General features: G+C 39.1%; 1 protein-coding gene across 1 annotated transcript; it reads left to right on the plus strand.

Moving 5' to 3' along the window:
• Positions 1-958: 958 nt before the first annotated feature.
• On the plus strand, positions 959-4713 carry SOWAHA (sosondowah ankyrin repeat domain family member A). The gene has a single exon (XM_044069256.1). The coding sequence runs from the start codon at positions 1112-1114 to the stop codon at positions 2675-2677; it is 1566 nt and encodes a 521-aa protein (XP_043925191.1). The 5' UTR covers positions 959-1111; the 3' UTR covers positions 2678-4713.
• Positions 4714-14717: the final 10004 nt, after the last annotated feature.

A 14717-nucleotide genomic window follows, 5' to 3' on the forward strand; every position in this document is an offset into this window, starting at 1 on the left:
AAAGACATAGGAACTGCAGACTTTTTTGGATCCCCAGTTGGCTTTTTGTCAGGCAAGATCCTGCCTCTTAACTCTTGGTTTTTTTCAAGACAGTCACCAAGGGCATTTGATGAGGAAAGGCAGTCTCAGGTATCATGAAAAACTCATCAGCTTGAATGTAAACCCATACATCACAGCTGGAGCCATGTCAGGCTCAAAGCCTGTCACAAGTGGTGTCAGGCCTCTCACAGACGGATAACTGGTGCAGAGCCATGGCCTGAAGACCTGATCATGAGGGATTCACATCTAGAGATCAAGGAGGGTCATCCCCCCTGTACTCATCACTCATTAGACCTATGATTGCACCTGATGCAGCTTGAAAGGCCCCAAAAGTTCACCAAAAAAAGGATAAGGGTCTCAAATATGTCTTATGCTGCCCCGAACTGAGAGCTTTATTATTATTCCTCATACGCTTGCTCTGAGAGGAGGACCTGTGTGACATATATAGGCATGTCAAACCCCAGATTGATGAAATATGCTCACCTCAAAAATCTAGATCCCTACTTCAGTGTCACTGCTTGACAGAGGCACAGAAAATGATAGGCATAGTTTTTATTCAATATGAACCTATGAACCTATGAAGTGCCCGACTCCCTCATTGTTTCTGGATTTGTCCCTGATTGGTTGAGAGCTATGTTTACACCTGCTGCTTAACTTCCTTCCTTCCCTCCCTACTCTGTCACCATATTCTCTTTGTCTCTGTCTGTGCCAGTCTATTTAATTAGCTCACCTACGCACCACTCATGCAGATCAATTTTATGTCACCGGTCCTTTGACAAAGCTGATGCTACCACTGATTCTTTGGCTCCCATTAACACTGCGTGATACAAGTAACTGACTCAGTTTTTCCCTAAATGTTGTCCTCAGAACTTCATTTCCCATGTGGCTTTGCGCACAAGACTTACGTTGTAACTCACCTTGTACACTTTACCCACAGGTAATAACGTAAACTGCAGACAGATTCTGGCATCTTATCGAAGTATGAATAGGCACCACCCTGTATCCCAGCGTCAGTTTCACTAGTTAGGAATTTTCTTGGGATCTGCCAGAGCTCAAGTGCAAGGATCAAGGGATGGCTAATGTGACCGAAGCTGTGGTTCTGAAGTTTCTGCTGGATAGAGGCGGAAAGGTCAAACATTCTGAACTCTTAGATGAGTTCAGACCCGTGGCTGATCCTGAAAGTACAAGTTTTAAAAAACATGTGAACAGTGTTGCAGACTTGAAGGACGAAGATGGGATTATCTACGCAGTGCTGAAGAAATGGAATCAGCGTTTGACCGAAAAAGTTCCCGAATATCAGGAAAACAGTGGGGAGAACCTTTCTGGCTTGGAAACGCAGACTGTAACTACGGCTGAATCAGGCACTGGTGGAGAACTCCATGAAAAAGTGCATGACGACCTGGAGCAAGCAGAAACTAATGCTGAAGTTAGCAAGTTAGAACATGGTACAGGAGATAGTTTGCCTCACACTCAGGGGCGGCTGTTTCCTGACAAATTGCTTATCTCTGAAGAGAACATGCAGGCAGGAGAACTGTCCCTGGATGGAAACCAGTCACTTCCAACTGTACTTGTCGAAGAGTGTTCCCCTACCTCGGAAGTGCATACTTTAACGGAACAAGACAAGAAATGTGCTGACAGTTTTGAACAGACTAAGAAAGCAGTTCAGAAGCCTTGCATGTTGCCGATTAGATGCCATCCTGTACATATACCAAGTCACGTCAAAGCACAGGAGAGTCCCCAGTCTGAGAGCTCCTCCGATATTGGAAGTGCAGACTTTCCAGCAGGGAAGCCTGATCACATAGATACGTCCAAAGTGTCCCTTACACCACCAAAGTCTCCCCGAATGAGGAGAAGGCAATTGGAGGAGGCACCAAGCTCACCGTTTGTAAAGCGAGGGTTTAAGCATTTCACTGCACATTATGACAGCCAATACTACTATGACATTCCTTTGGAACCAGTTCATCACCAGTGGCTTGTGAACGCTGCAGCAGGTCGCTGGACACAACTCTATGGGATGCTGCTGAAGGATACGCACTTGGCAGGAGTCAAAGATTTCATGTCTGGCTATACTGCACTTCACTGGGCTGCTAAAAGTGGTGACAGCCAGATGCTATCCAAAATCATTGATGCAGCAATTAAAGATAATATACCTATTGATGTGAACATACGATCTTACGGTGGTTACACCCCACTCCATATTGCCTCGATACATGGCCACGAAGACGTAATATTCAGACTGGTGGGGTATTACAACGCAAAAATTAACATCCGCGATCATAGTGGGAAAAAGCCTTACCAATACCTAACAAAGAAAGCCTCCCTAAACGTCCGTCGTGAACTGGGCGATCCAAACTCTCTTAAAATTAGTGAAAACATGTTACCAAAACGGGGTTCCAAAGTTACAAGTTCTTTCCTGCTGTCCACCACATCCACCTTGCTTGGAGTGATGGCAGATGATAGTGTCATTCATGATTTGGCAACTGGCTTTAAGAAACCTAAAAAACCCAAATTCCTAACCTCAACCGCAAAACAGAAACCTAAAGTTCGAGGAACCTTATCTTCAGTTTACGAAGACGCAGAAGAAGTCTCTGAAAAGGCTTTAAAGAAACCAAGATCTCTCAGTGATTTTTCCCCCTGATCACGTTTGCATTAATTTCAGTATTGCACTGAATCGTTTGGATTTGTAACTGTGAACTTCTGTGTTTTATAATGTTAAGGACTTGGGCATAAGCATCGTGGCACTCACTGGTCCGATTCTAGCCTAAATCTCCCGGCTGAAATTATTTGTTGAGATACTTGATGCTGCTGGCTACTTGCAGCCGGTTGTTTTTTTTATTTTATTTTTTTTGCTTTGTTTGCACAAACTCTTGTGACATGCATTCCTTGTAGCATTTGCAAAGCTTACTGAAGGTCAATGGACACATTAGACTGACAAGAAATGCGACGGTTCATTACTTAAATTGTTACAGTATAGTCCCGATTTGTATACTTTTCATTAACGGTTTGGAAGTGTTGTTCTTTTATGCAGAATCGGACTAAAATATTTGCGGTGTCCGATTATGAAACTATTCGGTTTACAACTGTTTCCAAGTGCATGGTAAAGTGATTTGAGTTCTTTCGTCAGAACCATTAGCGAGATTTTACGTTTTTCTCCCATTATATGGATTACCAAAAGCGAAGATATACCAGTAACTTCTTTTGGTAAACTACGCCCGTTTTACTGGTGTGAGGCACAAACTTCTCAACTGTCCAGATTTTCGCAGAATGTTTAGATTTTTGCCTCATGTTTTTGGTCCTTTTCACATAAAATTTGTGGTTTTCTGGCAAATCACTGGGATGATCTGAGGACTGAAGTCACTAAATCAAGGCATATATTTGAGTTTCAGACTTCATAACATTCAAGAAAAGCATGTTCACACACGTCCTGGTATTCTAGCAACTTTCTAAGTTTATAACGGTAATATTTAAAATCTGTCCTTATTTTTGAGCCTTTGTCCCCCATTATGTTAGGCTTTGTGCAGATGTCTTGCACCAAGAGGTTTAGAGGTATGCTATAAGTCCTGTTGACTGATAGAAATTACATTAAACCACTTCTGTCAACTGTCCATGATTTTTGGCTCAAAATGTTGCCATCCCACTCCTAAATCATACATTGAGAAAAGGTGGTGGCTTATAGTCAACAGTTAATGCCATTCATTATAGTCAGGAAATGCATGTTAATTCATGTACCCTTGTTTTGTCAGCTTTCTTTTATGTCCCTGATTTTGAGTCCTTTGTCAATGGAAATATTTCCCTGTGTCCCTTGACTGCAGCGTTGAGAAGTTGAGAGCTATGTTTTAAATCTGCAGGAGGCCCATTCATCATCACATGAACCTGAAGATTTCTCATTTTCTCAGATTTGAGCTTGCTCCCCCAAATATGTAGCTTTTTTGTGTTTGTGCTCTTTTCCTATAAGTCTGTTTTCATGAAAAAGCACATACGGGATCTTGGCACTGCAGGGAAGACTTTACAGTTCTGTGGTTGAAGTACCATAATATTTAGCATAAAAGTAGTGCCAGAAATATTACCTTCAGAGTAACTACTAACACTATGTCTTTTGGAGGTGAGAGTTCCTGTTATGATAACAGCAGTAACATTTGAATGTGGGGTTAATAGATTGGTGTCAGCTTTGAGCTGTGTTCCAGAAGGACTGTACGATCTTTGTATCCAGCATGGAACTTTAGAACGTAAATTATGTGTTAACATCCTGCACTGTATTTGATGCATGCTTGTGTGGTATTCCTGCATAGCAATATGCATTAAAAGTATAATTAAATTAATTTTATCCCATAAACAGCTCTGAATTTAAAACGCATTTGAAATGTTGAGTAGTTGTGGCAGAAGAAATATGATGGGGTGCTGAGCATGTGAAACTTGAAAAAAGTCAAATGGTTTTGCTTTAGGTCCTATTTTTGAGTCGTGCAATGTCCAGTAGTAATACATAACCTACCACACTTTATGTGGAATAAATTGCAAAGATAAAGCCATACTGTAAATGTGGTAGTTGTATCATTTTTGTATGAGAGTTCTACAGTGTTACCCTAGGGATAAGTGTGGTACTGAGTGGTAAAAGTTCGAGAAGTCTTTCCATGCATGATTGTACCTTCTGCCCGTCTATTAAAGCTCTACACAACAGTTTCTTCTATTCCTTGCTCTTCACAGGCTGATAGTAATGTTTTCTTGTTCACAAGAGCTCCGAGATCATACTTTGGTAAGAGATGATGCTCTTATTAAGGGAATAATATCATATTTGTTTATTTGTTGAGTTAATTTATTTATCCATTTTAATTTCTTATATCAGCTGTAATGGGCAAAGTGCTCCAAAGTGCATCAAGATATGTCACTACAAACAAATGCAGTTGAAATATGTATAAAATTAGAGATTGAAAATCAAGATGTAATGTAATCCGATTTAAATTTTATATGGGAAAAGGAAAATATGCACAGAAAGGCAACAACAGAACTGTACACCACTTACTTAATAAAATAAATAAGATTTATTGAGCGCGCTTTCGTCAAAAGACATCTTCAGAATAACAGATAAATCAATCAAATTTCCTTTTTAAAAACACATTCACCATTTCATAGGTTGAATAAATCACATATGACTCGTCCATATACGTTTTGCCATTGGTATTTATGAGCAGAGTTCATTCATAAGGAATGAGCATTGTGTTAGATGTGCTTTCTCCTTGTGTATATTAGGTGTATTGTAGGTTCATACTAAGCTTATGTCCAAAAGGCCATCAAATGCTTAGCTGCAAGTAAGTAGAAATTAGTTAACCTGGATCTATTGCATTCAGTTGTATTTCCATCATGCTGTGTAATGTTTACAAGCAAGGGATCCCATTGATTAGATGAGGGGTTGGATTTACATGTTGCAGCCAGTAGTTAGAAGGCTGTTGTTAGTGACTTCTATGCTAAATGCAAGATGCATAGCATTTATGACATGAAAGGGTGAAGATAGGATGAACTGAGGCAGTTATAGTCTTCCTGGCATCTTATTTCCTCCAGCACAGCCATACACAAAGCTGTTATACATCAGCCACATGTCAGTTCAGTAGTGAGGATGACACAGCCATACACAAAGCTGTTATACATCAGTCACATGTCAGTTCAGTAGTGAGGATGACACAGCCATACACAAAGCTGTTATACATCAGCCACATGTCTGTTCAGTAGTGAGGATGACACAGCCATACACAAAGCTGTTATACATCAGCCACATGTCAGTTCAGTAGTGAGGATGACACAGCCATACACAAAGCTGTTGTACATCAGTCACATGTCAGTTCAGTAGTGAGGATGACACAGCCATACACAAAGCTGTTATACATCAGCCACATGTCAGTTCAGTAGTGAGGATGACACAGCCATACACAAAGCTGTTGTACATCAGCCACATGTCAGTTCAGTAGTGAGGATGACACAGCCATACACAAAGCTGTTATACATCAGTCACATGTCAGTTCAGTAGTGAGGATGACACAGCCATACACAAAGCTGTTATACATCAGCCACATGTCAGTTCAGTAGTGAGGATGACACAGCCATACACAAAGCTGTTATACATCAGTCACGTGTCAGTTCAGTAGTGAGGATGACACAGCCATACACAAAGCTGTTATACATTAGTCACATGTCAGTTCAGTAGTGAGGATGACACAGCCATACACAAAGCTGTTATACATCAGTCACATGTCAGTTCAGTAGTGAGGATGACACAGCCATACACAAAGATGTTATACATCAGTCACATGTCAGTTCAGTAGTGAGGATGACACAGCCATACACAAAGCTGTTATACATCAGCCACATGTCAGTTCAGTAGTGAGGATGACACAGCCATACACAAAACTGTTATACATCAGCCACATGTCAGTTCAGTAGTGATGATGACACAGCCATACACAAAGATGTTATACATCAGTCACATGTCAGTTCAGTAGTGAGGATGAATGGGAAATTCCCCAACTGCACACTGTGATTACAAACAGTTGAGCAACACCTCACCAAGCAAAATAAAATACTAAACTTTTTTTTGCCATCTGGAGACCTTTGTCCTCACACCTTCAGTATTTGAGTGTACAACTATTGAGAAAGGAGAAACATTATAGGGTGAAAATAGTCTATGCACAGACTATAATCTCGCATAACAGTCATGGTCAGTGAAATGAAAACTCATAGAAATAAGATAAGTGAGTTAGAGACTGACAATGTAGATGTTAGATGTAGGGAAGCCTCTCTTGTTGCTATAAACCCTTTAACCTGCAGCCAACATGGAATCAATACTTTAATAGGTGGTTTCCAGATGGCAAAACATGATAGCATCTTACATTGTAGAGTAGAGGTGAATTCTAAATTCTGTAGCCACTAGTCACTGGGAAGTCCAGTAAAAGACATTTTGACCCTTCTCACCTAGTAGGACACACACACACACACACACACACACACACACACACACACACACACACACACACACACACAGACGTTTTAGCAAAGTATGCAAAGTTTTTATAACTTGAGTAGCCCAATAAACATTTTGGTAACAGTACATAGCACAACATCTTTTTTAATCTTATCAAACAGTTTCTTCTTGAGATATTGTCATCCCTTTATCAGCTGGAATTTTGCAAACCTAGACCATTGATGAGGACAGATAGAATGAGTTCAGGTGCCTTACCTCCTTAGTGCAGAGAGGTTGAACACATTTATACATTTCCAAGATTCCAGACAGAAGACAATCTGTACTTCTAGTGCAGTTTTTATGGCAATCAAAGGAAACTTGTAGCATTTCCATTTCTTGTATGAATCAATATTGACAGTCCTAAGGTTTCATTATATTTTAGTAGAAATATACTTTCTGAGTATAATATATTCCTTTATAAATTTTCAGTATAGTCATCAAGATAAGGCTGAGTCACAGGGGATTCTAGATGCAAGTTTGATTCAGTGGGCTTGCCTAAAAATCACTGAGGGGAAGGCTCCTTTCATGGCTTTAGTTCACTTTATTAAGGCATCTTTTTTACAAGTTACATTTACCATGCATGCTCAAGAGTCTAAGATTTTTGTATAATTAAAGATAAATTGAAAGGTAGCTATTTGAAAATTGTGGAGAAGACTGACAGACAGGTGGAGAGAAGGATTATCTGAAAATTCCCAAGTAGCCTTGTAAACTAATTAATCCCCTACTGCCACTCATTTGGTTTATTCTGATTTCTTCTGAGCTGACAGATGAGGTTGGACATTTCCAGCAGCATTATATTGTCACGTCACTACATCAGTGCATACATGCAGTATATTAGTGTATTTCTGTCTTGAGTATGATTAACAAAGAGAAGAAATAGTACCAGGAAATTCCACTCCTAAGCTGAAGTTCATAGTGATATGTAATACTGCTATTGTAGAAATTAAAATCATAAAATGGCACTTAACACTTGGTATACATAGTTCTTATGTTGGTTTTTTTTGTTAGTTTTTCAATGTGTTAAAAAGGTAGTAATCTGTATGTACAAATACTTATTACATATTGAAAACTTTATATATATATATATATATATATATATATATATATATATATATATAGTTCAAATAAAGATAGAAAAAAAGAAATATAAGGTGGTGCTTTCCTGTAGTATGCAGTGTGTTCCATATGTAAAATGGGGAACTTAATAAACAACATGAATGTTGGAAAATAACTGGACCCTCTGGTGTGCTCATCAGACAACAGCTAAGGACTGCTTATATCACACTGGTTTTTCATTTGTCCTTGCCTGCCTTACACTGTCATCAAAGATGACATTCATGTCTGTAATTTCTTTTACATATGTGCAGGAGTAGCTACCTGTGGTGTAAACCTTGGCTGTAGATGATTGCTACTGTTGAAATAACCCCCCAACTCCATGTACAAAAAATGGGAAAAAGGGCTTGTGGATGGATGGATGGATTTCAGAATGCTTGTAGTCTGTATGTTGGAAACTTGCTCCATTTTTTGCATCAGATGCTGCTTCTATAGCATGTTCCAGATACATTCTGCACTTTCCATTCCAGAATAATTTTCAACATTATTTTATATAATGTCTTCTGACAGTTAGTTCCCATGTATACCTAATTTAATGCAAGGGTTATTTAAAGGTTTCTGCCAGCTTATCTGTTTGGTCTTTTATAATATCGTTATTCAGAACTTCTCATAAAGTTTGGGATGCTTTTCTTCTACCACTTTAATTGCAGTGCATTGGACAGCATCAGCCTTAATTGTGGGGGTTATAAAATATATTGGGAACAACTTAATTCCCCTGGTGGCTTACTGGAAATCTGCCTTTTACAGTTGCTTTGGTTTTCCTCTGTTGGTACTATGTCTCCTTATGGGCCTTGCTTTATGTCCACACTACTCCTGACTATTGAATTGACTTGTTGCATTTGAAGTCAGTACACGTGCCTCATTTTCTCAGTATCTTTTCCAGTTTTGCTGTTAAAATGTTTTTTTTTTCATGTAATTTCAGAATTGCTCATGATCTATGTGAATAAAATCAAGCTGCTATTCATTTTTAAACCTTTCCCTTGCTTATTTAACTTTATTACTTTCCAGCAAAACATGATCTATAGATTCCTCCACTTCTCATATTTGACATAATTATTCACTCATCTGCTTGTAGTTAATTTGCCCCTTGACTTGTAAGTTTTGCAGCATTAATCACCGTAGAAATATGCCATTTCATTGACTTTTAATTTAACCTGCCTTTTCTTTCTTGCTCGAACATTTTTGCACCCATGGCTTTACATAATACATTTTCTCCATAATTTCCTTATGCCATACTTTCCTGTTTTTATCTGTACCCTCTACCCTAATTCCCCAACTTTTTATTATTTTTTTATTATTTATTTTATTATGTTTTTCGCTAGACTCTTTGACCTTCTTATTTTAATATAACATTCTTTTCCCTATGTTCTTTATATTCCTCCCGCATCGTATTTACTACTCTACTACTACTAACTTCTTCTTCACTCATTTTCCTCCCCACTCTGATATCCAAGTAAGTGATCAAAACATTACTGTATTCTACAGGCTGTCTGCTCTAAAGTTATTTTATACTTTATCCCAAACTTTCTTCATTCCTATACACAAGTAACAGTCTGAACACTTGTACTATAAATATGCATTGGGTACTACCCATATTGCTTGCTGTACTACCTATCTCCTTTAATGTTATGTAAATATGTAATTATCATAACAATTTGTGTTTGTATGTCAGTATAGTATGTAATCGTATGTTGTGATCCTAATACTAAATTTCCTATGTGATTTTATATCATTTATTGTATCGTTTGAAGCTTTTCTCCTCGGGTCTCCACTGAAAAAGGGCAACTGCCCAGTCGGACTAACCCAGTCAACAAATGTCAAATAAATACAATATTTCCTACTATATAAATCCTCCTTTGTCATCCTGCACAACATCCAATATAAATGAATTGAAGCTAAATATGCAATAAGATTTCTTAAACCTACCATTCCATTTTCTTTTGTACATTATGGCAGACTTTGTTTAGTAGGACTGAAGTTTGAACTCCAAATGACCGATCATTCTTTTTCTAGACATCTTGGAAATGTCTACACCACTTCTATGTCTTCAGCATATGCCATAAATACTGGAATTCTCACCCAATCTCTGTTTCCATTCTGCCATTTCAGCTCTCTCCCTGCATCTTAATATGACCATATTCATAATTAATGCAAATAAAACTCCATTTATATCCTCTCCCCAATTTACCCATTATCTTATTTCATGTATTACTTTTAAACCAAATGCAACAAGTTTTTCATCTTCCCCCAATCCATATTCTCAAGTAATTTCCAACGTGCTATTAGGATGATAGGAGATTACTAGGCAATCAACCCAAAGGTCATTTTAAGCCTAGCCATTTCATTCCAGTGTAATAATTTAGAATGCTAGTCAATACCAAAGATTATATTAATGATGACCATCTTGTGTCATATTTCCACTTCTAGATACCCTTGATACATCCACACTATAGGAAATAAAGTTCCAGTCCCCAACAATAAGTAATACTCCCTGCTGAAAGCTGATCATTTCTTCCAAAAATTTCTTAATCTCCATAATTGCAGTTTTTGCTGGTGTAATCCTCCTCCCTTGCCAATAACTCCTTACTACCACAAATTTTCCACTGTCTTTTTTTCCCTCTTCAATCACAACTGGAGTCCCTCTAACAATTAGTTCATCCCCTGCTTTTTCCTTTGTAACTGATATTCTGCAGAATATCCTTCCCATAATCCCTTTCTTAAATTCACTTTGTTAAATATTATATCATATACCAGTGAATGCAATTTCCACATCACAGTCAAATACCTTGCACTCACTTTCTTTAATCACAATACAGTCAACCACCCTTTTATTATAATCAGTGTGTCGATTTTCTTTTTTCCCTTCACCCCATAAATTACTTTCCAAAATCTTTTCTGTGACATTTTCATGAGAAACTTATAATCTGCATTAATTAACATCAGTAGCTTCAAATTCATGTTTTCTACCCCTTTTTAAAAATAAACCTTATTACCACATTCACACACCTCACTCTGTCTTCCACCAGAATAAATAAAAAGGCCTCATAGACTGGTGGTCCTTCCATAAGAGTTACGTTTCCTTCTTAAACTCTTCTGTATAACAAATTTCTCCCCACACGTCTCTTTATACCATTGCCTTTTCCAGTCCAGTGTTCATCATTTCCTACCTCAAACCATATAGCCTCATGGTCCAAAAATGCACCTCACTTCCCCCATACCTTTTGTAAACTCCCTGACAAAATAACATAATCTGTTTCAAATGTCTCTTTTATATGGAAACATTCTATCCTTCTCTAACTTATTTTTCATATTTTATCTTATCCGTACATGTCTCCGTATCTGGATTTATCTTCCCTATACATTTTCTCAAACTATAAAGTCTCTTAGCACGCTTATTCATTTTAACTGGGTCCACTTCTTAAAGTTGAAATACTGAAATCTCAGATTTCCGTATTTCGAGTCGAGAATGTCAAAAGTGCAGTTTTTCTGAAACTGCATTTTCTTGAATCATAGTTTTTCGAAGTTTTAGTAGTTGTGTGTTATACAGTGTGTTGTCCCTTTAATGCTTCGTTGTTTCCAGGTTCTATGCATGTGGGACAATTTGTGTTTATTAATGGAGATTCAGGTAAGTTTATATGTTGTTAGGGTTTTGGATAGGATTTTGGTTTGATTTAGTTTTTAGTTAAGTTTTAGGAGTTGGTTATGGTAGGCAGATTAGAGTGTGTGTGTGTAAATGTTGAAAGTGGTGATGTGCATTTGTAGTGTGTGTGTGTGTGTGTGTGCACCTGTGTGTGTGTGTTATTTGTGTTAATGTGACCTTGGAGTTGCTGTATATAGGTAGTGGGGGGTGAGGGGTGCAGACCCCCACATGGGAGGTGCAGACGGGCTTTACCCCCTGCTTAAATATAAGGTAGTGTGATGTAGGATGTTTTTTTTTCTTCATTATTTTGGGTTTAGGTATTATGTGTTTTCGTTTTTGGGGGTTTCAACATTCTCAAATTGAAATACTGAAATTCAAGATTTCAGTATTTCAAGTTTTAGAAGTGGACCCTTTTAACTATAGTATATTTCTTTATTTCCTCAAACCTACCCCCTCTCTTTAATATTAGTGTATGTGTATTCCACAACTGATCTGTACACCTTCTCCCTATGTCTGACATCACAAAGTACACATCTCCCAGGGACATTTATTGTAATATCTAACAACTTCAGTTGTTGATAATAAAATAATATTTCCATGCCTAAACAGACCTCCTTTTCAAAGCTCCTCACAGTTTTCTTTCCCCACAACACTTTTCCATCTGTTCATAGGTTCATACTAGGCTATATGCCCTAGAGCATTTATAAGCCTAGCCAGAGTGTGTGTGGCTTTCGCCACCCCTTGGAATGAGAATACTATGCCAATTTAGGGTTTAGTTTACTGTGCCTCTGTCTAGTAGTGACACAGAGACGACCCCCGGGGTAAACCTACGATCTCCCATCCACTCGTCAAGATTTCTCTTGAAGAGAGTCAGTGAGGGGCTCTGCATAACATGGACTGGGATTCTGTTCCAGAGTGTAGGGAGCCTCTGGGTTATGAATCCGTCCCTCCAGTATGTCCTATTTATTTCTGTGTTGAGGTCCAAATCTCTCGCTCTCGTGGCTCTGGTGGATTTGGATTTTCTGAGGTGGAGCATGTCCATTAATTCCGGATTGCACATGGCCTTGTATGTCAGGCATTGATCGCCTCTGAGTAGGCGGTATGCGACTGAATAGATCTGGAGTTTCTTCAGCCAGGCAGCATATGACATATGTTTGAGATCTTTGATCCTCTTGGTGAGGTACTTTTGGGGTCCTTCTAGCTGCTGCAGGTGTCGGGTAAGGTACATCCCAAATGGAGCATTGTACTCAATTATGGGCCTGATAAGGGAAGAGTATAGGGGCACAATGACCTCTCTTGTTCTAGATGTGAATCCTTTCATGATAAGGTGGGTAATATAGAAGGTCTTCCTAACCACCTTGGCAATGTGAGTGTCAAATGAGAGGTTACTGTCAACTTGGGTCCCTAGGTCCCTGATTACTTCTTCCATACTTAATGGATTACCACCTATGTGGTAATTTGTGGATACTTTGTTTTTCCCAAAGGGTATGACTATACATTTTTTGGCGTTCAGTTTAAGGCCATGGCTCTGGCACCAGTTATCCATTTCTATGAGGCCTTTCTGAAGGATGCTTGTGTCTGCTGGAGTATCAATTATGGTGCCCAGTTTGCAGTCATCTGTGAACTTTGTCAGCCACAATCCTCCTATGTTTGCTTGCACCTCGCAAAAATAAATGCCAAACAAGAGGGGTCCCAGGACCGAGCCCTGTGGGACACTGCTTGTGACTGGCTTAGAGTCTGACATGGCTCCAGAAATTCTGACCTTGTGGGTTCTGTCCTTGAGCCAGTTTGCAACCCATCTTATGACATATGGGCTTACATTTAAGCTGGTGAGCTTGTCTATGATGCCCGAGTGGGGTATTGTGTTGAAGGCTTTTGCAAGATCAAGGTAGGCTGTGTGAACTGCCTTACCCTCATCAATGGCCTTAGTGACTGTTTCAAAAAAGTCGACCAGGTTCAAAAGGCAGGATCTGCCCTTGACAAAGCCGAATTGGGTAGGATCCAGTGTCTGTAGGTCCCCAGTGTCTTTGTTTATGAGTTCCATAATGATCCTCTCCATAGCTTTGCAGACCAGGCTCATCAAGCTTATGGGGCAGTAATTTCCAGGGTCCGTAGAAGCACCTCCTTTGTGGAGTGGGACCACTGTTGCTGTATGCCATTCTTTGGGTACGTATCCTGTAGTAAGGCTAAGATTAAACAGCAGCCTTATGTGCAGGTTTAGTTCCTCTTGGGGTTCATGTAGCACGCAACCCGGGAGACCGTCTGGTCCCATTGATGCTGTGTTTTAGCTTTGGAGAGGGCAGCTCTCACCTGGGCATCTGAGATGTCAGGGAGGCTACACTCTGCTGGGACAGATATTTCTCCTTTTGGGGGGGGAGAAATTTGCACTGAACCTGTCTGCCAGTATGTTGGCAATGTCTGTGGGTTCAGTGTATTTTTTGTCATTTTGGACTAACTCTGAGCATATCTGGGAGTTTCCACCCAGGTTTCTAACATAACTAAAGAAGGCCTTGTGATTGTCTTTAGTGTCTTTTGCGATTTTTCTCTCAAAGTTTGCCTTGGATGATTTTATGAGTGATCATAGTTTTTTGCTAGTACTGATCAGAGATGCCTTCCCTTATTACCTTATCTAAAATCTAGGCTTTTCTAAACATATATCAGCTTTTGGCTCTTGACATGATTTTAGAACCATTAAGTGTCTTATTTCATTCTTTATGTTGTCAATTTATTGCAATAGCTTTCAAGTTATCCCTTCCCCTTCTTTGTAACCTTTGTTTTAACAAAAACTTTGTTGCCTTATCCATTTCTGTGTAGAAGTCTCTCTTGCGTTTTCTCACATTCATTTGGCTTAACGTTTGTACATGTTCTGTGTTTACACATTATGCTGCGTCCCTGTACTTTCCGCGTTACTACTGTAGT

The sequence above is a fragment of the Protopterus annectens genome, chromosome 4.part0 (assembly GCF_019279795.1).
Source record: "Protopterus annectens isolate FY-2018-M chromosome 4.part0, PAN1.0, whole genome shotgun sequence".
NCBI classification, from domain to species: Eukaryota; Metazoa; Chordata; order Ceratodontiformes; family Protopteridae; genus Protopterus; species Protopterus annectens.